The sequence below is a fragment of the Parus major genome, chromosome 11 (genome assembly GCF_001522545.3).
Source record: "Parus major isolate Abel chromosome 11, Parus_major1.1, whole genome shotgun sequence".
NCBI lineage: Eukaryota > Metazoa > Chordata > Aves > Passeriformes > Paridae > Parus > Parus major.
Genome location: NC_031780.1, coordinates 13384906 through 13412307, shown reverse-complemented (window position 1 = coordinate 13412307; position 27402 = coordinate 13384906). Strand labels below are relative to the sequence as shown.

At 38.3% G+C, this 27402-nt stretch overlaps 1 protein-coding gene across 1 annotated transcript in view; it reads right to left on the bottom strand.

The window, feature by feature from the left end:
• Positions 1-27402, bottom strand: part of ITFG1 (integrin alpha FG-GAP repeat containing 1) — a 72914-nt gene that overhangs the window by 5710 nt on the left and 39802 nt on the right. The window contains exons 10-16 of the mRNA XM_015639713.3: positions 23123-23295; positions 16548-16698; positions 16178-16286; positions 13545-13588; positions 11615-11693; positions 2355-2479; positions 1424-1506 (exon numbers count right to left, since the gene is read on the bottom strand). Coding sequence (XP_015495199.1) covers positions 1424-1506; positions 2355-2479; positions 11615-11693; positions 13545-13588; positions 16178-16286; positions 16548-16698; positions 23123-23295 — 764 coding nt within the window. The remainder of the gene's footprint in view (positions 1-1423; positions 1507-2354; positions 2480-11614; positions 11694-13544; positions 13589-16177; positions 16287-16547; positions 16699-23122; positions 23296-27402) is intronic.

Sequence of the window (27402 nt, the reverse complement as noted above, 5' to 3'; positions counted from 1 at the left end):
ATACATGGTTTAATATAATTATTTTCAAGCAATACCATGTCTAAGTACAGTTTCTGTTTAACTTTTCATGAATGCTATGGATATCCTCAGGGAATAAGTTTTTTCTCATTAGGAGATTTACCTCCTGCCCTTGACTAGGACAAAGTAAATTGCACATGGAAACCTTTCACAGGAATGCCTGGGGACACGGAGCAGCAGGGGAAAATAACCCTGGAAGATTTTTCCACCACATGAGAAGCTCCTCTTGGAAGGGCTCATGAGTCCAGTTCTCTTTTTCTGAAATTTACCCAGGGACAACTGCAGTTCTAGACAACATAAGCAGTTGATTATGGCTGAAGATCAACAAAATTAAGCACTTTAGGGCTCCTGGAAGACATCTCTCAAATCATGTGAGGTCTTGAGGCCCAGGGAATCCCCTTTTTGTACTACAGGTTTCCTATCATGGGAAAGCTGTCAGCAGCAGGCTCTGTCCTGAGGCCTCTCAGGAAATCACATACCTATGCTAAAAGAAAAATAAAATTGAGAAGCTTCTATTATGAAATCTGATTTCTTCTGTGGATTCCATCCTCTGCTATTCTACAATGGCCATAAACACACTTTACACAAAAGCAAAAATAGTTTAATACTATAACAGAAATTGTTTTGCATAACACATACCTTTAAATACCTCAAGACTGTAACTAAATTTTCATCTGGCAGATGTTATTTCTGTGGTTGTTAATTAGCAACTCAAGCAGCACATCACTTCTCCACTGTTATTTGTTCTCTAGTAAAATTAACTGCTGAACTGATGTCAGAATCATTTCTGCATGATAAATGCAACTGACCTCACTGGTAGATCAAGCGGCAAAACGCAGCTGGAATATTTGACTAATGTTTTCATTAATAGCAAAAAGAGAAACATGCTCTCTTTCTGGGAGAAACATTTTAATTGCAAAGTGAATTCCATGTTCAAGCTCTCGTGAAAATAACCCATTCACCTTTACTTAAAGAGAAAATTCATTCCTGTAGCAACAGCTACTGCATGCAGAAGGGCTGAAGCAAAGCCTTTCTATGGAACCAGACAGAAATTGTATGTTTGGTGAAACAAAATGCTTAATTCAACCATTACCATGCTTGTAATTTGTCACTGAGGATGTTGTTAAATCTAGCAAGTGTGTTATTATTTACAGGAGTGGAGCTGGTAATACATTTGGATTGTTTGTCTGAGCCGGTAATAGGTTTTGATTGTTTATGGGCACCATCTGAGAGGCTGTGTAAATACCTGAGCAGCATTTTCAGCTCCAGCTCAGCACTGACCCCCTGCCCTTGTTCTTCAGTAACTTTCTATACAAATAACTATTTCTAAATCTACACATAATGCCTCATTTACACTGTGTATTAATGTAATTTTGGGAAGTACAAATCCAAATGATGACATTACCTTCGAGGAACATTATGAGGATAGGGAATGACTATAAGCTGGGAGTTTGGTATGATAGCTGTCCATTCTTGTTTTCTTATGGACTGAAAGAAAAAACAAAGGCTTTGTCAATTCCTCACAAACCAACATACTTATAAGCAAAGAAATTTTCTGTTGAAACACACAAAAGGACAAATAGAAAAAGTGGGTTTTAAAAAAACTTTAAATATAAGTGATTAATACCTTTATCTTTGTATAAACCTGTTACTCTGAAAGCTCCAATATGCTTTAAAACCACCCCCAAAAGTAAAAAGCAAAATAATTATTGCTGACATGAAACACAGCCTCTGCTTTAAAAATACAAAGCAACATAATAGGGAAAGAAGAAAAGAACTGATTCTACAAAGGAGGCAGGGAAAACAATTACCCAAGTCAGAATTCGGCCCATTTGAGTACCTCACTTTTCAAGCAGTACCATCAGATCTTTAAAGACTGAAAATGGTGAGGACCCCACTCGTATGTTTCATGTGAAGATTAGAGAATCACAGTAATCTCCCCATGCCATGACACTGCCCATGGTTTTATCACCGAGGCAGAAGGGATTATGTGAGTCCCAGCCCAGCCAGAGCAACTCTGGGAAAGCCCTGCAGCTACTGCAGTCCAGAATAATTGGACCCTCAGATCTAATACCCATTTGCCCTACAAACAAGCACTGAATACCTGTGCTAACATTTACAGATATTTTCAGTCATATTTTGGTTTTATTTTGGCTTCACAACTTATATAGCCCTCAAAAAAAATTGGACAAACCTTTCTGTACACAAACTTCCTTCTTAGATATTCTTACTTCAGAAAATGAAAAAAAAGCGTCTCAGCAGTATTTCCATCCACAGCCTCTTAGCAAAGGTAGCACCATAAATAATTAGCTTGACAATCTTAAATGTCAACTAACCTTTTCTCCTAAGGGCCGAGGGATGCCAACATACAAGTGGTCGAGGAAGTTGGCGCTGCGGCCCAAGCCCAGCACGTTGTAGGGCAGCTGCAGAGCATAATGTGCTGACTGGCTGAGCTGGCCAGCTGCAAGGAAAACAGAAAGGAAGCCCAAGTAGGTATTTTAGGAAAAAAAACCCCCAATCACTCAACCCCCAAACTACCAACTTGCTACACAAATACACATTCCCCAGTCAGTAATAAAAATGTTTAAAAATTTTCACCAATTGCATGATGACTTAATTCTTAAAGGCTCGTTCCCACTTTTCCAAACTACTTCTGAGCACTCACTTGGAGAAAAACTTAAATACTTTACAGGACAATTCTTTTGAGTACCATTTCTATGTTAATTCAATTCTCCATTATTTGTTACAAGTTGAGAAGAAATCAACTATCTGCCTTTATTTTTATATTAGTACCAAGTCTCCTGCCCCATTGATTTACATGGTTGGACTCAACATGTGAAGGTTCACTTTAATTTTTATCAGTGTTAATCACTAATTACTACTGTGTCATAAAATTAACCAAGTAAATTCTCATGAACAGATTTTCAAAGAATAAATTAATGAAAACAGGATTGCAGTAGTTGCAAGTTAATAATAATTATAGGAGAAACTTTAGGTGGAAAATAAGATTCTTGGTTTACTGAAAAGGCAGTGGTGAAACAGACAAGTGTTGCAGATATCAACAAGTTCACTGGCATAATCCCATTTTCAAAGTATCCAGGTATTCCATTTAAATAAAAAAAATCTTGTAATATTCACTTTCTGGTCAACAGATTCAGATCCTGTGTGAGTTTTTTGTTCTCTTAGCAAGTGAGCTGGTTCCACAGCAGGAATGGTATCAGCACCTCAGAAGCACCACACTGAATTCAGCCTTCAGCAGATTAACAAGAATGAGTGCAAAGGACACTTGGCAACCACAAATGGGTTTCTGTGACCAACAGAAGCAGCTTTGCACAAGGATGTGATTTAGTCAATACTTTTAGAGCATCAGATTTCTCTCAGCTTTGACCCCTAATAGATCATGCCTGGAAATTTTAAGTTAAGCAACAAAATGCAACAGAATGTGAACTGAAGAACAGGAATCCTTATTTTGTAATGAATTGACAGCCAATGCCTTTGTGCCTCTCCACACTCCATCCAAGGCTCGATTCAGGAGGCAGCACTTTACCTCAGCCCACTGGCTGTGGGCCACACTGCTGACACAACATTCTACACATCTGTGGTGAACACAGGGCCAGCAAGAACTCCTAACTCACCACCACCACTTCTTTGCCAAAGTCAAATATCCTTTCAAGAAAAACCAAATCCCCCCCATTCCTGGCTTCTGGAGATGCCAGTAAGTGCAAGCATTGGCCACAACACAGCAGCACAAGGGACAACAAAGACACAACACCCACTTCCAGAAGTGGCTCTTCAGCTCTTGTATGCTCCTCTGGGGACAAATTACTCCCTGCAGTGCAGGCTGGTGATTCTGAACCTTTGCTCATTACAGTGATTACTTCAGGGTTCTGTTTCTGTGAACCTCCCTTCCCCTACCAGCTCTTGAGGAAGCCGCTTGCCATATGCTGTCAGGCATGTTTTGAAATAGGCCTGTTTAGTCAGGAGGTAAATATTCTGTATTGTTGTGGGTTTAGAGTTCTAGTAATTTTATTTTAAAAAGCAAAATAAATGTCAACTGAGTTCTGAAAAATCAGCTTGATGCAGTTATCTTTTCATTAAGCTAAAATGCTATTAGCAAAAAGAAACAGCAATGGTCTTCCTAAAGATTATACATGTTTTAGATTTATTTTTTCCCCCATGAAGAACCATGTAATGAGCAAGGAAATACTTAAGATGGATTTGTACTTTCAGGTCTCTATGGCAAAGACAAGGTGTACTGTGCACATTGTTAGGTAGATTTCTCAATTACAGATGTGGCACAAAGCAGTGACTGAGCAGCTTTTCTCTTTAAGAACAAGGATTCTCTTCCAGTAAATTGAGATAAAACAGGATAGGACAGCATAGGATTTGAGTCTGTCCCTGCCTTGCCACTGACTTCCCTAACAGGATCTTGGCTAAACTGCTCAATGTCCAACTGTCAACATTCAAATCTAAAATGGGAATAATTCTCGAGTTATGTAATATGTGAAACCTGCAGTTACAAACATACAAGTTGTAAGGAGCAAAGGTGGGTGTATTTAATTTGACTTGGTTACAGAAACAAACCAGACCTGTTACATGATCATGCTGCAACATCAAAAAAGATTTTCTTTTAAAATTTGTTTCACTAATGCTGAATGCTGAAGGACTTTCCCCAAAAGAACAAGGTACAGCTGTAACATCGAAAAGCTTTTAGAATTACTTTTGAGTGAAATATTTAGGATCATGAGAAGACTGCAACTTGCTTTCTTCTTTCATCTTACAAATGAAATGAATGTCAACTAAATTAAGGAGAATAAAAGAAAATGTCATATACTGTGTGCAGTCAGCCTTAAAGAAGTTAGAGAGTCACATACTGCAGCTTGAATTCTTAAAGCACTGAATAATTTCATGGCTACTAACGCTGGTTCTTATGCCTACTAAGATAAGGATAATGAAATCTTACGCTTCAGGATGTAAATAGATGATTTGCAAAGGTCAGAAAGGAAAGTTTTCTTCTATACAGCAGGTAGAAATGTGCACACACTTATTTTTTATTTGCCTTTAAAACTGGGAGGTATTAGCTAAGCAGGATGATAGCGTGTAGAAGGTTCCAGTTTACTAAAGCTGACTAAGCACAGGAGAACTTTGAGACTCTTCCTTGCTTTCCTCACCCGATATCTATCATAAATTCTGTTTGATGCTTACTGAAAAGTTCCACTTAGAATTGCAACCAAATAATTAAGAATGACAACTGCTCACCTGAGAAACATAAAAGCCCCGAACCAAGATGAAAAATAAAAAGAGAAATTAAAGAGAGTACTGTCAACAGTTTATTGACATTATCTGAAGTTCCCAGTCACCGGTAATTAATTTTTTACTTATGAAAGTATTTCAAATTTAATTTAAACAGCAACCACAGCAATCTTCCCTCTTGTAAAACTACTGGAAACAGCTTTCTACTTGTTCCAAAAAAATCTGAAAATAGTTTTGCATCTTCAAGGAGGAAAAGTGGCATGGATTTCTTACATTCAAATTGTTCTTTAGGTTTTTGGAAGTCAGTGTAGGCAAGATAGAGGAAGTGGCTGTTGTTTCACAGTTTGTTTTACTTTATCAGTAGAACTGTTACTATAAACAAGAATTAAAAAAAAACTTCTCCTGACCATGCTACAAATGATTTCTTTTTAATACTACTTTGAAGAGTAGTATTCAATACTATGTCTTTTGCCTTAAGATTCTTGTTTCAAAAATGCCATTTCAAGGCACGCAGATATCATGGGTTATGGTATTGGTATTCTTGTTTTACATCATAAACCATGAAGTCTATTGCTTCAAAAACCTTCAGCAGAGAAAAATCCTCAACATTTTAGGACACAGTTTTCTGTGGTTTCAACCTACCAGAGATCAAATTTGTAAGAAAAAGCTAATGATGTTGGGCAGCTGAACCTCAGAAGATTTTGCAGAGTTGTATATTCAGCAACCATTCTGGACCTTTTGGAATCAATCACCTTACCTCTGAAGTCTGGCAAATAAAATTGGAAGCAATTCATACCGTAACCTTTCTAAAGTCTGTCTGAAAACCAGAGCCATGTGTTGTCTGTGACACATCCAGTACTTGTTCTTTTATACCTGAATTAAGTCATTTTCCTTCTGTTTCCATTATCCTGATGTAAACTTGCTGAAAGCTCAAGGGTAGCCTGTTCTCCCCTGAGCTGAACTGAAATGTCCTCAACAGCTTATTCCAGGCTGAAGAATTTAACTTTGTGAGAGGAAAGTGGTTGCAGTTCCATGTGGAAGCAATGCTTCTCTTGTTTAACCAGCACTGACAACACGTGGTACTGGATTTAGGAACAGCCTCATTGAACCTACAGAAATAGATGCACAACACTGATAGTGTTCATTCAATTTAAATAAACTTATTTTTTGAAATAACAGACTGGAACATGCAAGATCACTACATAGAAATGAAAGACTAATGGAAAAATCTAATTTCAAACTTGTGGTTTCCTGAAGCGTTCCTTATAAGTTGTTTTTTTTATTATGCTTTTCTTAATGAAATATTATTTGCATTTAATTAGCCAATTAAAAGCCATTCTGTGTAATTCATAATTCAGTAATACTATTTAGGATTCCAAAAGTGCATCTTTTAGTCTCAGACTTGCGTGTCAATTCTTCTGAACCATTACATACCTGAACACTGAGGCCAGCACATGAACTACTTCTTTTATATAGATCAGACAAACATATGCATTCTAGAAAAAGCAAAAATTAGTCCAAAACCTGCCATGCAGAGGTTGCATGTATTGCTGCATAGCTGGGAACAACACCCAGGCAACAGCTGGAACAGGACGAAGGCAGTTCCAGATGTGGGCGCAATCGCAGTGACCGCGTGTCCCTTCCCTGCACAGCTGGAACCCTGCAGGGATGTTTACTCTGCAGCCATTACCAGCACTGGCCTAAACTGAACTGAGTATTTCCCCATTTCTTGAAGCTGGCAGCTCCGTATTTTATTTGAAAATATGGCAGAACCACTTAGTGCAAGAGAAAGAGAGAATATAACTGATAGTAATGAAAAACCCATGGACTATGCTTAAGAATTTACAAAGAACCTTTCAGGAAAAAAAAACCCCAATCTAACAAAAACCCAGCAACTTCAAACTTGGAAGCTTCATAGAAAGTTGGAGAAATTGATTTGCTTGGCTTTAGTTGAAAGCTTTACTTCTGTTCCTTTCATACTGCCTTTGGGGGACACTGGTTGGAAAAAATTCTAGTGGTCAAAGAGTTCTTTTCTGCTTAAAATAACACAATGGTAACTTCATTTTTCTAAGGGCTGGGGTTGTCTCCCTGTTTTCCCCAGCTGGCTGCCTCTTTTTCTTTGTCCCCCTAATAAGAAATTCCAGATTAATGCAGTACACAGCTTCAACTCTCAACCTTTTCTGCAATATCTGGTTCTGGAGTACCAGAAATAACATGGGAAAGGGAATTCCAAGTGCACTCTTGGGGCTTGGACACTGATGATTGCAGTGCTGCCAACAACTGGGATACTCCTGTAAGCCCAAACTTCAAACCTGATGCCTTTTTATGAGAATATGTATTTTTCTGAAAAATACCTCTACATCATAAAATTATAGAAATAAAACTGGTAACTTAAAAACCCCTCAAACAGTAAAATTATCATACTGCTGACAGAGGGAAGCTGTGTCATTTGTAATGCCCAAATATCCAAGGTTTGGTAATATTGCAAGCAACATCATAAGTTCAAGTAAGTTTTCTCAACAAAAGAGTTACACAGAAAAACATACTTGGTAGGCTATTTCCACCTACAGCAAGCAGAAAATCCCTCTCATTGAATCCAGCTATCCAATTATTAAATTATTCCAGCTTGTTCCATGAATACACTCTTTCCATGTAGTGGAATTTGGCACAATGAACCTTGCAGTGTCAAATGGCCATTGAAAATAAGCTTATTTTGCTTTTTTTCTAGTAGATATTGCAATGTTTATGTTTAAATTCACAACTATAATAGCTGCTAGACATTTGTGTTCACCTCACAATTCAATTTAGTTCAACAGCAGGAGAACTCAATGCAACAACAGGGAAGAGTAAGCAGATTTCAAAAAACCAGAAGAGCACGACTTCACAGCATGTGAAAGGTCATTCTGCCATGGAAGGTTTGAAACAAAACAAAGCAAAAGCAGCAGAATGAAAGAGCTCTGGAATAAGAGCTGCAAAGGCCATCAGTCCACACAGCTTCACCCATACAGACGCTTAAACAAATCATGACTTGATCCATATGAGCCATTCAGTGAAGCTACTCTTTATCACCTTCCTGTGGATATGAGCTTTAAGGAAACCTGAGACACTTACTGCCACTTGTTCCTGGCCCACAGAATTAATATGTTTGGTAGATACAAGCTGCAAGTATGAGCCTATTTATTTCAAACTCTATCAGCATATTTTTACTTCAGGAGAGAAAATTCAGACGTGCGTAGCACAGGCTTAAACATGGAAGATATTCTACCAATAAAAGCCTGGAAATGCATATGTAGAGCTGAAAATCCTGGCTGACACTCTCACTTAACTGTGGGATCTCCTTAAATAGTAATCAAAAAGAAAAGGGAGAAGGCAGATTGCAGGACACGGATCAGAAAGCATGACTTAAATTTGAGTTTGTGTACTTCTCCCAGATTTACACTGGACCTGGTCTGCTCTCAAGCATGAAATTCCTTAAATATTTGAAGAAGCTGCTGCAGTTGATTTTCCTCTCAGGAAAAGAAGATCTGTGGAGACATTAACTGCAGATGTAAGGCCCAGAACTTCTCCATTCTAATGCCTATGTTGGCAATTGCTATCCCTTGTAGCTAATTTAACAGTATTTCTTGTAAGATTACAAGTGAATTGAGCGATGTGAGAGTAAAAGCACAGAATACATGCTAATTATTATTCTGCTATCTTTTAACAACATACTGGAATGTTAATAGGAGACAGAACAATTCTAACAATGTTTTTAAGAAAACCCTCATAATTATGCAAATTTCCTGTAGTTAAGGCTTGGCAGACCAAAGAACCTTAAAATGAATTAGATAAGGACAGCCATATGGGCCTTTTTATTTCACTCTTTGCACAAATATTGCCTACATGAAAGATGCCATAACTCACAACTAAAGTTCTGCAGAATTTAGGAGATCAGAAGCAGAGTGGAGGCCATGGCTTTGAGTACTTTATGATTTACTCAAGCTCAGGGCTGGAGGGATAACTTAGGGTGATTGCTTGCAGTGGTCCAGCCAACAACTGTTCCCCCACTGGGCACAGCCGGAAAGGCAATAAATAACAGCAGCTGACTTTGGAGGGGGACACGAAAAGGAATGGGGAGTTTTGTTTTCAGCAGAAAAAGAACTATGTTTTTCCTCATGTTACTTCTTGGAAAGGGATTAATTCCTTTAAAATTTTGACTAGCTCATTGCTCCTTTCATACAATTAAAAGATTCAAATACGGGTTGACCTGTAATACTATATAATGAAGGCAAATAAGTTGATGAAAATTAGTTTTAAAATAGCATATGGATGCTATATTAATAAAAACTTAATGTGGAAAAGAGGTTTTGTAGGTTTATACATGGACCAAAAATGCAATGTGGGTTTGGTATTGCCTACCAGTACACATAAGGAATATTGCTTGATGATTTCCTGATATTCAAATAGAAGAGGATTGTGATGTAATGGGCTGTTTTTCCAGACAACAACCTTGTCTGGAAAACAAGGCCAGTAATTCTAGTTAGAACATTTACTGAATCCTATATGAAAACACTTGCAAGAGAAGAAAATGTAGCTACAGACGTAATGTAAATACCCTCAGATAACATGACTTTCAAAAGTTCTTGCAGGAATTATACAGACTCAAAAAAATCTATTAACTTATTAGTGTTGAGAAACTGATCAAAGACAGCATTAGAAAATTCCCTGTAGCAATACTGCTGGGGTCATAAATGCACTTGGAATTCATTACTGTTATTTCATAATGTCAGAACAGAAAAGGAAATTCATCATGCCTGGACTCTGTTAGGTTTTTATTATTGTAAATATGGCAGCTGTGAAAGGAATAAAGTAGTATTAAATCACATTTGATAACTGTTTCTTAGAGTAAATTGTAAAAAACATTGCATTTCTAGAAGAACTGCCCCCCCAAACACAAACAAAAAAACAACAAAGCCACAACTAACCAAATTCAGCAAGCCCTAAAGAAAATGTTTAAGAAAAATGCATTTGCTTTTGTTCTTGGAAGAGAGAAACAGAAAAAAAAATTAGGAAAATGATATATGAAAAAGGTCCAAATTTTAAGCTAGTTTTATTCCACACATTTGTAAGATATGTGCATTGTTCCATGACACAGAATTAGAAAAATGTCTTTATTTAAGCATGCACAAACACAGAAATGCTAGAGTATCAACATATGTTTTTCAGTTATCTGGTTTGTATTTCAGGATATTTTCTTTCTCTTTCATTTTTCTCAGGTGGAATTAACAGTCCAGAGCACACTATTCATGGTGAGAGCACAGCCTGTGATTCTGATTGACTCAGGACCTTAATATGTCAGCATTTTCCCCCTAAATTATTGCTTTTATTTAAGTTAGTGTTATACAGAATATAATCCAGTAGTGAACTACTGGAACCGTTTTTTAAAATCTGAGTTTAATTTGAAATGAGACTGGAGTGACAGATACAGATGACTGCACTTACTGATCATGTTTGGCTTACGAGTTTGGGATTTCTGCCTAAGCAAGAAATGAGTCTGTTATAGTTAGTCATAAATGAGACTAATAAACCACTTTGTAGAGTCTCCTGTGTTTCTAGGAGCCAGCAGAACACACCTAGGAAGGCAGAATAAACCCCATTATATTCTAACACCAGGCACTGCTTGGAGCACAGCCCAATGGATGATTCTCTCTTTGGCTGCTTTATTTTTGGACTCCTGCAAACTGTGGCACCTGCACCATCCCAGGCCATAAAAGCTTTAGTTACAAGTTGCACCAAGCACCCCATCCCCTTGATTTTGACCCTGTTACCTAATGATTGATACCCTGCAGTTCCTGCATTACCTGAAAGGACACAGGTATTCCCTCTCCAGCTTCCTCAGGCTACCCAGGTTCTGTTATGTTAGCTGCCAGTTGTAGTGAACAACTCCAGACAAATACATCCTGTGTGTTCTGAATATTATCCTGGTACTTTGTCATCTGGCTACTAGGATTGTATTTAGGCACTTCAAGGCCACTGATGTTTCTTAATACATAATTGCTTAGGAAGCAATTAGAAGCTTATGCTATTTCACAAACTGATGATATTTTACCCAACAATTTTTTGCTACAGCCAACTGTTCAAACCCAACTGGCACAGGACAAATGAAAAAATAATGCAATTACAATGTTTGTAATAAAAATGCAATCTGTAAAGAAGGAAGAGAACGCTGGGTTTTGGCATTGTAAACTGAAGGCACCATCGAAACCATTCCCATTTCCCTCTGTCATCTTTCCAGATCCTTGGGTTGCTTGAGAAGCTCAAACACAGACTGTGCCTGGGTATTGCCACAATGAGTTTCTCTTACCTGACCCATTTTTCAGGTACCCATTTGCATCTACAGTGGTGTACATGATGTAAGGACCAGGCTGATTAACTCCAAAGGGCTGCAAGGGATAAAAACCAAAGAAAAAGGCAAGCAACATTTTAGGAACAGAAAAAAGCTATAGTAATTAAACAGTAAACTGAAGAAAAATGGTTTTACATTAATAATTTATTTTTTATATTTTAACTTCAAAATCTTGCAACTGGTTTCGGTCATAGCATTATGTGGAAATCAATTTTCAAAATCACAGTAATGAGTTGGCTAAGTAATGTTTAATTTCTCATGAAGAAAGCAGTACTATTCAGTCCTTTGGCAAAAGGTTTAATGTTTCCTTGGAAGCTATAAGTAAAGTAAAAACCCCCTAAAAATTCAAAGAAATAACTGCATGTTCTGAAAAAGAGAACTCATTTGATACCGGGAGAATGCACTATCTTGATGGTATTTCTGAACTGAAAAATACTACACAAATTTCATCTTTTTATAATTATATAGCAGTGTTTCATTTAATTAATGAAAGTGATTGAACAGTTACTTGTCACGTACTGGTATCTATTTTAAGCAAATTTCCTTGAGGAAGAAAGTTTACTTAAACATCAAAGGACACTCGTGAGAAAAAAGTAAAACAAACAAACATCCAAGGAAGTTGTGCATTTCTGAGTGATGAACCACAACAAATGCACCTAAGTAAGAAAGGATGGGGAAGGGAGAGGATGAGAGACAACTACAAGAACAGATTTTAAAGGAATTTTTCCTTTTTTTTTTTTTTTTCCCTAGTGCTAAATTCAAGCTGATATTAGGGCATCAAATCCAATAGAGAGCTTTCAAGTAAGATACAGAAGGCACACTAAAAGAGATGATGACATGTTTCACACCATGCCTCAAAAAGTAGTAAGTTTAAACCACAAGAGTGATAATGATGACAGATGAAATCAAAGCCTAAAACAATAACTGATTAGAATGAAAACTAAGGAGACCACAAAGTCTCCTTATGCAGATTTGCATCTGATATATGAATAAGGGGAAATTTACATCTTTTTTGGTGCCATAGCTGTACTCTAGCAAAATGTACCTTTTGTTACTTTCTGTCAGAGAACCCCTGTTACAGCGGAGGCAATAGTGTTTCAGTGATCTCAATAATGAAATTTTCACCAACATCTGCTCTGACAATTTGCTTTTAAAACACTCAATTTTTGTAATTAAGCTAATGATACTATCAAACCTCATTATTTTATAACAGAAATTAAACCCCACGTCTCAAAATAGGCTTGAAGCAAAGGTTAGCCCCTTTTGAAGAAGTTTTTCTATTTTCAAGTCAAAATTAAATGTGAAATTTTTGCAAAGCTAACACACTACTGCCACCTCTGATTCCTCTAAGTTCCTCTTTCAGACCAACTTTCACTGTGAATGCTGATAAACAATCTCCTAATTGGCAGCTTGGTGGGTGAGTTGCAGCTCTCTGGAGACAAACAAAATAATCTAAACAGAAAACACCACATGTATAGCTGTCTGCAGAATCCTCAAAGCCCAGTGGACTTCCTTCTTTGGCTGTGCCCACTGCTGGAGTTTGGTTCAGAAGTGGCTGGATCTGCCCCAAGTTTTGCCTGGACTTTCTAAGTGCCCTCCAAGACTTGGCACAATTCAGAGTTTGGGCACCCAAGTTCCTCTTGTCTCTGGTATATCTCAGCCCCCAGTGCAGGATAACAAAGCTCCTGCACAATGACTCAATGGATTCCAGCTCTGAGCAGCAGCTGCCCGAAGTTATGGGTCTCACAGAAGCAAAAGTTGGCCAATCATGACTTGGATTACACATTCTTCCAGTGAATAGCTCTTCTAATATGTTGAGAGTTTCTGGTAAAATTGTACTTCAGCTTATTTAAAGCTAAATACTAAACAAAGCCATGGTTACACTTACTGTTATTTTCCGAGGACAGTCATTAGAACAGAGGCCGCTGAGAACTGCAAGAACAAAAAGTAAGCTTGATGTGTTTATGGTCACAAACCATCTTAGAAGCACCACCTTCCAAATCTGGTGAAGTCTAGTGATAGTGGCAGGTAGCCATTAAAACACAAAGAAAAAAATATCCTCCCTGTGATTTATGGTAATGTATAACATTTCCTTATCTGTTGGAAGCATACTTGGCAGAAATTCACCACTGGTTTACCCCACCTCACTGGTTAACCAACTTCAAAAGGACAGATTTGCCAGTTTGAAAAATTCCAAATGAAAACAGTTTTAGAACAGTGAACTAAACATTTTATTAATTATTCTTCATTTCTAACCATTTAAAATACTGGCAGAGATTCAGCTTTACAGTTTTAACTAATAAAAAGATAAAGGCATCATTTTGGAACTTGGTTTAAAGCAATTCATAAAGCTGTAACAAGCAAAAATCCCATTACCAATTTATTCTATTAATTCAAAAGTTATATAAGCAGGTATATATAATGGTAATTAATATCTAAAACCTGTTCCAATTAATTGTTTAAAACTTCCTAGTTTGAAAAATCAGTTACATTCAGAAATCTCTGTTAAAAATCTAAATGAAAAACAGTGAAAACCATCTGTTCTGTAAGCCAGGACATCCTGTCACACTGAGTATTAGAAGAAAACAACAAAATCCACACACATGCAATAAACTAAGGTCCATTCTGAGCAAAATTTGGACTTCTAATGACAACAGTTTGGTTGAGCAGCAGGCCAGTAATGGCCATGGGCAGGGAGAAGGATGCACACCAGGTACTGAAGCCAGGGAAAAACATTACTTTTCTATGAATTATGGTATCCCAAAGCAAGCACAGCAGACAGAAAATGAAGATTTGGACCAGATTTGAGGGCAGGTCATCCTAACCACCAGGAGTTTCTTAAAGCATTTTCTGTCTTCTTTAAGGGTCCATTGAGTTAAGGGTACAAAATATTTGGGACCAGGGAAATACAGAAAGGTAAGATGTTCACAGTCTGATTAGAAATCACTCCCTAAGTGCCTGAGCAATGGCACTGCTCTAGTCAAACAAGTTTTCTAATAACTTGTGTGTAAATATTAAAAACTGTCAAGACTCCTAAATTACCATTCTTCACTTGTGATTTCAAAATGTTGAAATTTCTATATAGAGTAAGATGTAATATTTTATACAGTCCAAACCCCCTCAATATCTGAACAGTTAAGAGAAACAGGTGTGGCAAAGCAGAATTTGAAGACTGTATGCACCTACAAATAGGTTTTTAACACTACAGCTTTAATTCTGTCTGTTACACACAGGTGAGTATGCAAGTGGAACCAGCTCTTCCCATTTTGATGCAAAAGGGCACGCTGAAATTTGCCGTTCAGTTTCACTCCTGGAACAAATTACCTGGCCAAGCACATTTGACATCAGTTATAATGAGCAAAGCTGTTCTCATTGTCCATATGCCAAATAAGTGAACACAATGCATTTATTGATACACTAACTCACACAAAGCACATTTTGTTAGAAATACCTTCCCTTGTACCACAGTAAAAATATTTCTGGACTCTCATTAATTCCAATTTCCTGGGGTTTCTATGCAAAAATACTCACACCCTAAAAGGGTGCTAAAAAAAGGCTTGCCCCAGTTTTTAAGATAGATTTACATAGAGTGAATCAAAAAGCATGTCGCAAATTACTCCCTTCCCCATTAAAATACCACACAATTATAATTAATTCTGGTATGGCTTTGTGAAATGTAAGACTTTTCCAGAGGATTTTCTGCCTGCTTTTATGAATTACACTACAGATATATTTTATTATTTAAAAGAAGGCTTCCATCAACATGATAAATGATTAAACACTATCACGATGAGAACAGAGCTCAAGCTGTGGACGAAGTAATAATTGCATCAGCCCCCAGCAGTAACTGCAGTTCTGTTCTCTTATGGTGTGCAGAATGTGTGCTTTAGAGAATTGGATGCATTTAAGTAACATGAAGGCAAATACAATTTTTGAAGGTGAACCTCTAGTTGTTGCTAGTGAGCTTTGTCTTCATAGGCTCCCATACAGTCTTACTTTTCACTCACTCTCAAAAAATCAAGCAAGACAGACAAATGAGCTCAAAGAAAGAAATGAGCTCAAAGCTCAACATCTTTGCAGTTGAAGAGCACAGTAGGGCATGCAGTTAAAAAAACCTGATTATGAATATTGTAATCTAACTCAAGCCATTTAAAGCAGCTCTCATTAATTCACACACCCTGGCCATGCTCATGGCCACTCTGTGCTCTCAGGGTAAAGTGGGGCTTGTGCCATATGGTTTTGGGCTGGAAACGCAGAACTGACTCCCACAGGGATGCAAAGTGACCCTCAGAACAGATCATGCAGTGTCCATGCACGCCAGGAGTCCCTGAAATGAAATCAGCCCTTTCTGAAGGTGATTCTGCATCATTCCCACATGGCACACCCCCATGAGCTCCAGCAAAGCAGGCTTGCTATGACAGAGGTACAGAACATGACCATAACGTTTTCATGCGCAAAGGCTCAAATATTCACATTCTTCTCAATGTCCCATTTTGGTTTTATTATGCATTGATAACTTACCAATAACTTTAACAAAATAGGCATCTGCTTCAAAGTTATTTTTCAATGTATGAATAGCAAAGTCCTTGTTGGAGTAGCCCTTGCTTAGCACAATGATATCCAAGATTCCCTAGAGGAAAAAAATCCCACGTTTACATTAGAAGGCTTATTTACTCTTGGAAAAAAATGCTGTGCAGCAAAGTTTACACCTCTGCTATTTATTTTAATATCTTTCAAACATTATGAATATAATGCTAATCAATTTGGGAAGGAGAGGGCCATCCACAGCTAAGCAGGACAATCCAAATCTGCACAGGCAAGGTTTGTGCAGGGCCCAGGGACAGGCACAGCCACACCCAGAGCCTGGGCTGGGCTGAGGAGCTGCACTTACATCCTCATAGATGTCAAAGAAGGTCGCAACCACGGCGTCCTTGATCTGATTGAGATCTGAGAGCTCCCAGAACACCTTGAACATGCGCCGCACGCTCTTGCAGCTCATGTTGTTGCAAGGGACATTTTCTAGTAAAAAGGCTTGTTGATTGCTGTAAAACATACATATAAAATACATAAACCAACTTGAGATAAGTCTAAATTACAGAAATTTAAAAATATTGTCATTAAATAGTTTAAGTGCTCTGGAGTTAAATGTAATAAAAGCACAGCTAGCAGCCACTGGGTACTTGAAAAATCTGAAAGTACTTATGTGAACTTTGCAGACAGAATTATAATCGTCATGCCTGATTTAAAACAATCAGAACACTAAATAAATGGATTCAAACCAACAGGAATAACTTAACCATTCAGTCAAAGGACTGAACATATCCTTTATTCTGAAAAATGTAGAAATGTACATATCTGCCATTTTCCTAAATTCCTTCCACAATCTGTCAGCTTAAACACTATTTAAATGTGTCCATGCCTTTTCATTATTTCATGACAGCTTCTTCCCATCTCAGCTCCATTAATACTTTTTCTTACACACTGCATGTTTTAAGCAAATTTGAGGTTAAACCAAATCTCTATTTGTATGTTTTCCACTGTTTCAAGCAATATATAAAACACAAAACCCAACCTGCTAAAGTGCAGTAAAAATAGGGCAAGACAAACCAAATTGGGCACTTGCTGACATGTAACACAAAGACAGGTGCAATACTAAATGAGAAACATAGAAAACAAACAGAGTATCAGAGCTAGAGTAGAAAAATCTCCCCTCTAAAGAGTATTCAAGGGAGACACAAGGTTCCCACTCTCCCTGATAATGTATCAGTGCTTCTGGAAGAGGGAAAACCTCACACTTCACCAACCCCAGTCCAACTCTTCTGGCAGGTTTGTATCCTGGGAGCCTGCTAGAATCCTTCATGGCAATGGAAACAGATGAAGTTTCCTCCTCTCCTTCTGGGGGCAGAGCCAGGAGCCAGAGCAGTGTTCTGCAAAGGCAGCTCAGCTGTCAGAGCCCAGGGCAACAGGCAGAACCACGTCCTCAGTGTGACCCTGAACACGCTGCTGGCTGAGGGGGGAGCGAGGTGGGTTCTGTGTCTCAGCAGCATCCAGGATGCACAGGCACACACAGGCACTGCTCCTTAGGCAAATCACTGAATTAACGTATGGCTAAAAGGAAATGAGGTCATCTGCAGTATTTAAGGTGCTGCATTATCTGTATCTGAGACCTCATAATCACAACTTGAAATTCTTAAGTGCTCACATTCATTTAATGTATTACCTAAGTATCATATCAGAATAGCCAGCTCCAAAGTAAGGTGACAAGCTGAGCTAAGCAGATTATTTAAATTTCTCTTTTTCATCATAGCTTTTAAAAATTCGGACAAACTTTTACAAAGACTCTTTCAATTCTGATTTCTTTAAATTGTTAGAAATTACTTAGATGATTAATTATTTAAAAGATGAAAGACTCAGGTTTGCATTATACTCTGCACACTACTCAAGTCTAAACTAGAAGCCTTGTGAATAGATACAAGGAGTTTATTTACTACAGGAACCTTTTTTATTTTCTTTCTGTACAACTGAGAAAAAAGGTAAACCGTAATCAAAGTGGCACTGAGTGTGGAAATGCCACTTTCCTTCACCCTTCTCTATCTACAAGAGAAACATAAGACAAACAGCCGGAAGAAAAAAGCAATCTCAAACCCTAACCAGATGCTGAAGACCCAAGAAGTGCACTGTGGGAGAGCCCTCTCATAGAGGAAATGAATTAATTCAGAGATATAGCATCTCCTGTCCCATGTATTGCACCTCACCTCGGGAGGAGGAAATGTTGCTGTGCAGGCCATGCTGCAGCCTGTGATACACAAGGAGCCCTAGAATTGAAGTATCTACTTCCATGTTTCATTTCTGATACGTATTATGATAAACAAGTGCAAGCTTATGAACTTCCTATTATTTTGAACAGAATTTTGAAGATTTCCCATCAGAAAGAATCTCCCTGTAACAAAGATAATCATCTGCATCCTTAAAATGACAAAGCAATGTCCTTGAAAGCCTATAAAGACAGACACCTCTGTAATGGTAAAACCTAAAAAATCAATGCTGAAGTGCTCTACAAATGTGTAACAGTCAATACCAAACAATTCAGCTTCAATGCTACATGAGAGAGCACAAGAACTCTGAACTAAGACCAGCCTATTGCCCTTAACAAGCCATTTGCAGCACTTCAAATATTGAGCTATACACACAAATACACAGCTGCAGATAAAACATGTACTACCTACAACTTTGTTCCAAAGTACAATTGGTACTGATTTGGTATCTTCTGACCAAAGTCAGCTATGCAAGAAAGGGAGATTTAATAAGGCTTAACACCAAAGAAAGACTGAAGACTTATTTTAGTTTTAACATATTCCTTTGCAATTAGAATGAAATATTTACTGCTAATTTCATACATCTCTCATGCTATCAGTTTTAGGATGGTTCATTTGCAGTAATACCAGGGACATCTAAATTACCACTATCTTTCTCCAGACGTTCAGAATAATTGAATTTGCCTCTGGTTTTTTAGATTTGCTCAATTACAAGGTGCTCATCAATCCTTCATTTAAAATAAGTCCTCTATCCAACCTTCCTTCTGACAAGTGACAACTAATAATGATTTAGGAAGAGATAATTTGGTCGAATAAGAGTCCTTCCATATAAAGGATTAATACATACAGATTAATTTAAAATTGAGCATGAACACCTAGAAAACTTTCTAGAAGTCTATCACACTTAAAAGTTTTTTATTCAACTTTCTATATTCAGCTGTTTTTTGTCTCCAAGTTTCAGTCTTTCCTGTTATGAATGGTGTCAGAGCTGAAGTATTGCCAACTTGACCAGTGAAAAACATTCCCTTTGAATAAAAATGGATTTGAAGGACTTAGATTACATATTTGCAATGCAAGATGCCAATTACTAGCACCTAATTGGGAACAATTGTTAAACAAAATTCCTTTCATCTAATTAGATGGGAGATAGATGTTTATAAACACACAGGCAGTACTTACAATTCCAGTGTTACCAGAGTCAATTTAAAATCAGCATGTGAAAAAATGAATTCATTTAGGTAAGACAAGAGGTATAGCTGAACCAATTACTGACTACTGATAAAATCCCTTCACCAATTATTATTCTATATACGCACACATTTTCTAATACAGAATTCATGTGTGTATGTAGCCTAAATAAAAACCTGTGGACTTAAATTCTAATGTGCAGGTTTTGACTCAAGTTAGAAGTTAAGAGAATTCAGACTGAACAGATAAATATATAAGGATCTACAGTGAATCTAGCATCTTCACCTGTTGGAATTATATTGAGACTAAATAAAGACTCAAAAGGGTCAACCTCCCACAACACCTGCAAGCAAAAGTGATATTCCTTTTTATTGTTTCTGGTAAGGAATGTCTCCACATTATTGGAATATTACACAGTGTAATTCCAAATCAAAGGGTTATGGCAGGAGATGAAACAGCAGAGTTTTTCAACAGTGCTGGCAATACTTGAAGCTGTTGATCATTTTCCTGACTTGCCCACGGGGCAGGGCAGTAAACCAACATTATGCCCAACTGTGGTATCTTTATTTCAGTCTTTTATAGTGATTTGTAAGGAATTGATCTGAAAATACTTTCCTGAATTGTGATGGAGGCCTGTAATTGATTTTAATCCTTTTCTTCCATCATCAGGTATTGGTATACTTTCAGATGAACAAAACTGTTTCTGCCTGCTTTAATTTCTTTACATTACAGACAGCAAGTAGAAACCAGGTTTCCCAAATGATAGCACAGATTGAGGTCAAGGGTTTACAAAAATGCTTTTATCATTTAATCACAGTAATCAATCATTGAAATTAGATCTGTAGATGTAGCATGAAAGGCTTCAGAGAAAGAAATAAACAGCTTGATCCAGAAGTGTTTAAAATCGATTAAATAAGGTTTTCATTTTAATTTGCTCTAATTTAAGGACGGCTTTTAATTTAATTCCCACACTGTTTAAATCTCTCCAATCAGTGACCCAGTTACACATTTTAAAAGAAAGTATTTGCTTAAGTCTCTCAGAACCAATGAATTAATACTGAATGTGACATTTTATAGTGAGTGCAAAAAAATGTGACTTTTGCTCCCATCCCAAACTGCAAAGCATGTTTCCATTACTTTTCTACAAATACTGGATAGATACAATGTTAACGTGCAATGTATTTCTTGATTTTTAAGTTAATTAATCTGTTTTTGTCAGAATTCCTCAGTTCTCTGTACCTCCCTTTTAATAGCTTGTCACATCATCTGCCAGTACCTTCAGTCCTTATGCCTGTGTCACTCAACTTTGATGTCAAGTTTAAAAATAATTTTGAATGCACTCAATTGAATAAGCAAACAAATTCAGAAGCAAGGAGAATAAAAGTTTATCACAGTACTTCACTTCAATAGGTGACTTCTGGGCTTCTACAAGAGTAACTATTCACAAACTGTTCAGTGATTTTACATGACATTACATTGCTGTAATTATACACCAGCCAGAGGACAGAGGCTCCTAAGACTTAAAACAGCTTCAAGTACATTTCTGAACTCCATAAATCTTCATGCAGCCCTTCTGAAGTGCACCAGCTATCAGGATACACGTGATAGTACAGCTCAAACCACAAGATTTCTGAGGCTTAGGTAAAAGCAAAGACAGCAACTTTACAGTTCCCACATCAGTGTGTTACTTTGGCAAAGGAAAGGCTAGTTCTAGTTTGCTCTCTAGACTATCTGCAGTCTTTATTGAATGACTGCTGAATAGAAGATGCAAAGTCGCAGCTGAGGAAAGTCTGGAGTGAAACACCTGACATTCAGGGCCTGAGTGCTTTAACTTTGCCTGGCAAGTTCTGGGCCGCAACAGCATCACCTCCTTCTCGTCTGCCGTGTCTGAATAGAAACAGCTGCTCTGCTGTTATTTTAAGGCTCAGAGGTACAGACAGAGCTCAGCTGCTCACAGCCTTGTCATGAATCACATCATGTAGGCTGAATACAGGCACGCTACTCTTCAAACTGGGTCATTTTTAGGTGTGTGTCACTATCTGAAGAATTCTAACACAAAAATGTCAGTGGGTGACTCATGTTTAGGCAACCACTAGAAGACCTGAATTGACTTCTTGGACTTCAGCACCAAATTCTCTTACTGTCTGAAGCATCAAAGTGAGGTCCTCACTTGTTTTCCATATTGAAACTACATTCAAAGTATAAACTTGCACCCAATATCATCCAAAATACCATGTAGAGCAAGATAGCAAATACACCTGTATGACACTTACTCTGCTTTGTAATGCATTAGTGCAAGTATCCGTCAAGTAAGGAAGACATTAAAATTCCACAAAGTATGGGTTAAAATACCTTTCACAAGTGATGACCTGAAGAGAAAGGGCATAGCCCAGATAATGCTCCATCCCTGCAGATGCTGGCAGAGTCAGTTGTGCAGCACAGACACACTGCACTCACGTGCACACATCCTGTCTCTGCTGAGGTTCACCGACATCATGGTCTCTACGGCTCTCAGCTTTTCTCCAAAGTAAACAAGTCTATTCATCATCCCTACTGTCAAGCAAAAGCATGTTCACATGCAAACATGCTGCTACACTTCAAGGTAAAGATAAGGACATGCCAGCAGCAGCATCCCCAGGTGCCAGGTGAGAGCTGCCCACAGGCTGCTCCGTTCCGATCAGCCGGCTGCATTTATCCGGCGGCACGTGCTCAACAGCTCGGGAAGGCACCTACTCAGGTCAGCTCTTACATGGATCACTGCCTCCTCTGTGTACAACAGGCTCCCTGTGAGCATCCCCACATGCCCTCTCCCACCTAGCACCAGATGGTAGCAATACAGAGTATTGGGAAAGCAAGCAATGAAGAAAAAAATTTAAAAAAAGGAGGATGAGAAGATTACACTGAAAAATTTAATAAGAAGGGTTAGAAGTTACTTTTTTGAGGGGGTTGCTGGGTATGTGTGTTATTTATTTTCAGTTCTCTTGGACAATGTAAAAATCACTGGTAAATTCCTGGTTCTCAAAAAGGGCAAAACACTACTGCATTTCTCAGCAGTCACCAGTCAGTGCTCACTCCATGTGACAGCACAGAACAGATTCCCCGGCTCTCAGCAGCCTGGTGTTACTAGTCAGCACTGACAGCTGAAGTCAGGAATTTACAGAAGATGATCTGGGAAAGGAAAGGGAAAGAATCAGCCCCTGAGCTCTGGCAGGAGTGCCTAAAATGCTGCCTCATACTCCCAGTGCCTGATGCAATTCCCCACCCAGGGTCCCAGTCTGAGCGTATACAATTAGGCATTCAGAATATAGCATGTAAACACACACTTGGGTTTAAAAGGAAACACTTAGCAGAGATCAAAAGTCTTGTTCACTTGACAAAATGAATGAGATGTACTAAAGTCAGTAATTTTTATGACTGATGATTGAACATGAATCTGATAGCTTTATTTCTAGGTTTGTATTACCTTCCAGAAGTGTTCTTCAGTATAGCAAGTGCATCTGGGTAGCCATCCATATTGTAATCTCCAATGTGAAGTGTAATTGGAAACGAAATTTCTGTTGAAGATTTGTCATTTTGATATGGTACAAAGCCCCAGACTGTGTCTTTATTTCTGAAGTCTTGCAAGACTGGAATCCACTGTAAAATAAAACAAAAAAAGAACAACTAGGTAAAGAAATTAATTTTATTTATTTAAACAATGTAATTCTATTTAAAACAGCTGGCACCACTTCATCAGGATTCTTAACCATTTACAAGTAAGGATTATTTCCCAACTGTCACCAAAAGAAAAAAATAATTTTAAGTACTTATTATGCACTCAGTTATTCCAGAACAGGAAAATATAGTTAAGGTTGTAAAAATACAACCAGAACATGGAGACATTCAGGAACACATCAATGTCTCCATGTAATGAAATCCAGGCTTGCCTGGAATTTACACTCATCTTTAAGTGTAGGTAAGCCCAAACCATCAGAGCCATAAGAGCCTGGGTCTTGTTATTTTGCCTGGAATTTCAAGGCAATGCAATAGGCATCACTAAAGCTGGAGGATGGATGCAGCCTCCTTGGATTTGTGGCCAACACCAAATTGCTGGAAACTGTCAGTTTGCTGCAGGACAGGATGGCCATTTAGAGTGGCCCTGGAAAGGCAAGAATGGGCAAACAGACACTCAGCTAGCTAGAGACACCCTGCCCTGGACAGTAAAGCCCTGCACTGGCACAGGCTGGGCAGTGTCCAGCTGGGTACCAGCTCTCCTGAGGGAGGGGAGGGTCCTGGTGAGCAGGAAGGTAAAGCTGGGCACTGCAGCTCGAGCAGCACACCAGCTCTGCACTGGAGCTGCCACCTGTGCTCCTGCTCAGGATGACCCAGGATCTCCTTTCATACAGCACTTGTTCATCTGCATCTGGATTCTGTGTCCAGTTTTGTGCCCCATAGTTCACAAAGGATTTGAGAATACTGAGTGTGCTCACAGAGGGTCAACAAGATGGTCAGGCACCAAGTATTTCATCAGAGAACAGGCTGAGGGCAAAGGGATTATTTGGAGAACAGAAAATTTAGGTAGGATCTTGCAATGCCTGTGAGGAGTCAGCTGAGGAGATGGAGCCAGGCTCTCTACTGTGATACATGACAGAAGAGCAAGAGAAAATGCTCAGGCTGACATGAGGGAGGTTCTTACTAGGGATGAACAACCAAATTAGACTACAAATGAAGCCCTGAGAAGTTGCAGGATCTTTGTCCTTGGGGGCTTTCTAAGTCTGACTGGGCAAAGCTCTAAACAACATAATCTGAATTCAGTTTGCTCTTGCTTAAAGCAGGAGGCTGGATCTCCTAAAGGTTCATTTCAGCTTGAACAATTTTATTATTCATGGATATTTAGAAGTTCAAGAGCTTCAATTCCTCTCCCTACATCCCCAGAAGCATCAGATACTGAACTGTTTGATAAGAAATTAAGATTAAAGTATCAAACTGAAAGTACAAAAGAAATGCAAAGTGTAATTTCTCCAGGACAGGAAATAGAATGCATCTGCACTTACTTTCCAAAGTACTGCAGAGGTGCTAAATAGGAATTTATCTTAATTAAAATCAAGGTAATTTTCCAAGTTAGTATGAAGCTGAAGTGCCAGGGTTAACATTTCAATGCTACAGAAAAGAAATCAGTGTCATCTTAAAAGTCAAGTAATTTTATATGTCACCTAACTGACAATACCTTCAAAAGGACATAAGGGTGCCATCTTAAAGGATTGCTATCACCAACATTAAAAACACTTAACAGATCTTACATGTCTCTCACCCAAGCTTTAATTTTCAGCTATTCAGGAACCAAAACAAGATCCATATGACAATATCATATCCTGCCACGGAAAGACTTCCTCGCCAGCACAATCCAGTAACCAACAAGATTCCTGCCACATGGTAATCCTGTGTGACACCTGACTGCTCCCTTGGGATTACAAACTACCAGGAGCAGATTAGAGAAGCCCCCAAAACGACTGCAGAAGTGCACTGAGATCAGTGCTGTGTGGATCCCAGAGATGGCTGAGAAGCTTGGGGCAGTCGTGCCCATCACTGCATACACCCAGCGTGTGCCGCCTGCGTGTGCCACGGCTCTGAACTCAATCATCATCTGCAACACCTGCTGCAAACTCAAACCTGAAATCCAACACACTTGGAGCCCCACACCCCACGACATGCACATGTCCAATTAGTTACTTGTCGTTGCTGGAAGTTTGGAAAAATCTAAGAAACAGAAAAGAAGGGAAATGTTCTTACCCTGAGGGAAATTTTTCAAAGGGTTGGATTTCTTAGCACTTACTTGTAATGCAGAAGACAGATGAAACAATATTATTGCAAAATAGTCTAATTTTGAAAAACAGTGATTGAAATCAGAACCATGAAATATAATATAGGCTTTTACTTTACATGGTATCATTCACACAGTCATTGCAGTAAAATCCAATTATATCCATCATATACTTTCTAAATGTTCCCAGGTATGGTAACACTATCTTAAAGAGACAAAATTAAAGATAAATTTTTAGGCACAAATACAGATTTATTTCTCTTTTTACTCTATTCAGAGTGATTCACAGAAGGCAATTTCACATTCCTAAGGTCTACAATGAGTTACAGAACAACATGTGAGCACAACATCACCTATTGCTACCAAGTATCAGCACCACTGATGCCGCAGAGCAAATCCATCCATGCCACTGAAGCAGTTGTGGGACTTTTCCCAAGAGCAGCTGTGTAATATTCAAGAACATCAACCTTGTTTGATGCATAACCAGATCACATCCCAGCACCAGCTGTAACTTACAGACAGTTTAAATTCAGAGTAATCCATGCTTTTGGCGAAACTCCTTCTGTAGATTTCTATTACAAACAGCATTATTGTGTAATGTAATGCAAGATTAATTGTTCGTATGCCTCGGGACATATAGTTCAGTACAAAAAGTAAAAAAATGAAAATGTGTTTGTCAACAATATAAATCTTCTGCTTATTTTGTATTTGATAATCCAGACAATTACTTTAAGCTTCATGTTTGCTGTTACTACGTTAATAGGAAAAGACTAAAACTAATTTTTTAATTTCTAAGAGAGAAATAGGTGGATATAATGAGGACACATGAAGCTATTTTTTCCAGTTTTCTGATCATATGATTTCTCCTACACAGCTCAGATGAGAAAAGACTGAAAAATTGAGTAAGTGTATTTTTAAAAGAAATTTTAAATGAACACATAAAATTCAGTCAGAGATATCAGATTCACTTCCTCCTTTTCTATTAAATTCCCCTGCATAGCATCACTACTAATATCACTTAAAACATTTATATAGATATTTTAGATCCTTTAATTAATTATTTGTAGGCTAAAATAGGAAAAATATTTAAGCACTTGAAAATTTGTTTTTAAACTCTTCAAACATTTGTTTTTCAAGAAATAGAAAAGAGAATGTTTTCCTGCCCTGTGAAAACAGCATCATTTTCATTTTGAAAAAGATGTGGGGATTTGAGAAAAATAGAAGACTCCTTGCAGTCACTGTAAAGGAAGTTTCCTTACAAAGTCCACACTCTTCCACACATTAGGGTAGGCACTTCTCTTGCTTGAAAGCCTGTGAGCAGGTCTGAGCCCAACCTGTGCAATTAACACATCTCCATTTCTAAATTATGGCCAGAAAACCGGGAAGCCCAAAACCCAGCCCCAGCCAGCTGCGGCTCCCAGGCCACAGAACACAGGCAGGGAGCCAGCTGTGAGTCACCAAGTTGGGATAGCAGTAGCCCATTCCTGGCCAACAGTTTCTGGGAATGCCAAGGATGAGCATCAGGAGTGGCTTAAAAGAGCTGCCATAGCATCAGGAGTAACACAAGTCTTCTCCCCAGGGCTCCCTCTCTCATGGTGCTGCAGTTCAGCTGCACACAACAAATAACTCACAGGATTTCTGCATTCATTAGGCTTCCAGTGCGTGCAAAGGTCACCTGAAGTCCTTAGACAGCTGAGGAAATTACTGTGCTTTACACCATTAACTTACAGTGTTCAAAGCCCAGAAGATGACAACCCACAGCATTGGTTTAGAATAACAGAAAAAAGTAACCAAAGCAGTAAAAGTCATGTTTTCAATGCTCACAGCCCCACAGCTGCTTTCAGAAAGAGAAGCAACTTAGAAATGATGAGAGAATCTTGTAGAATATGTAATCTAAAAACTACAGCAGCTGAATCCATTTCCCCCTTTAAACTGTTACACAG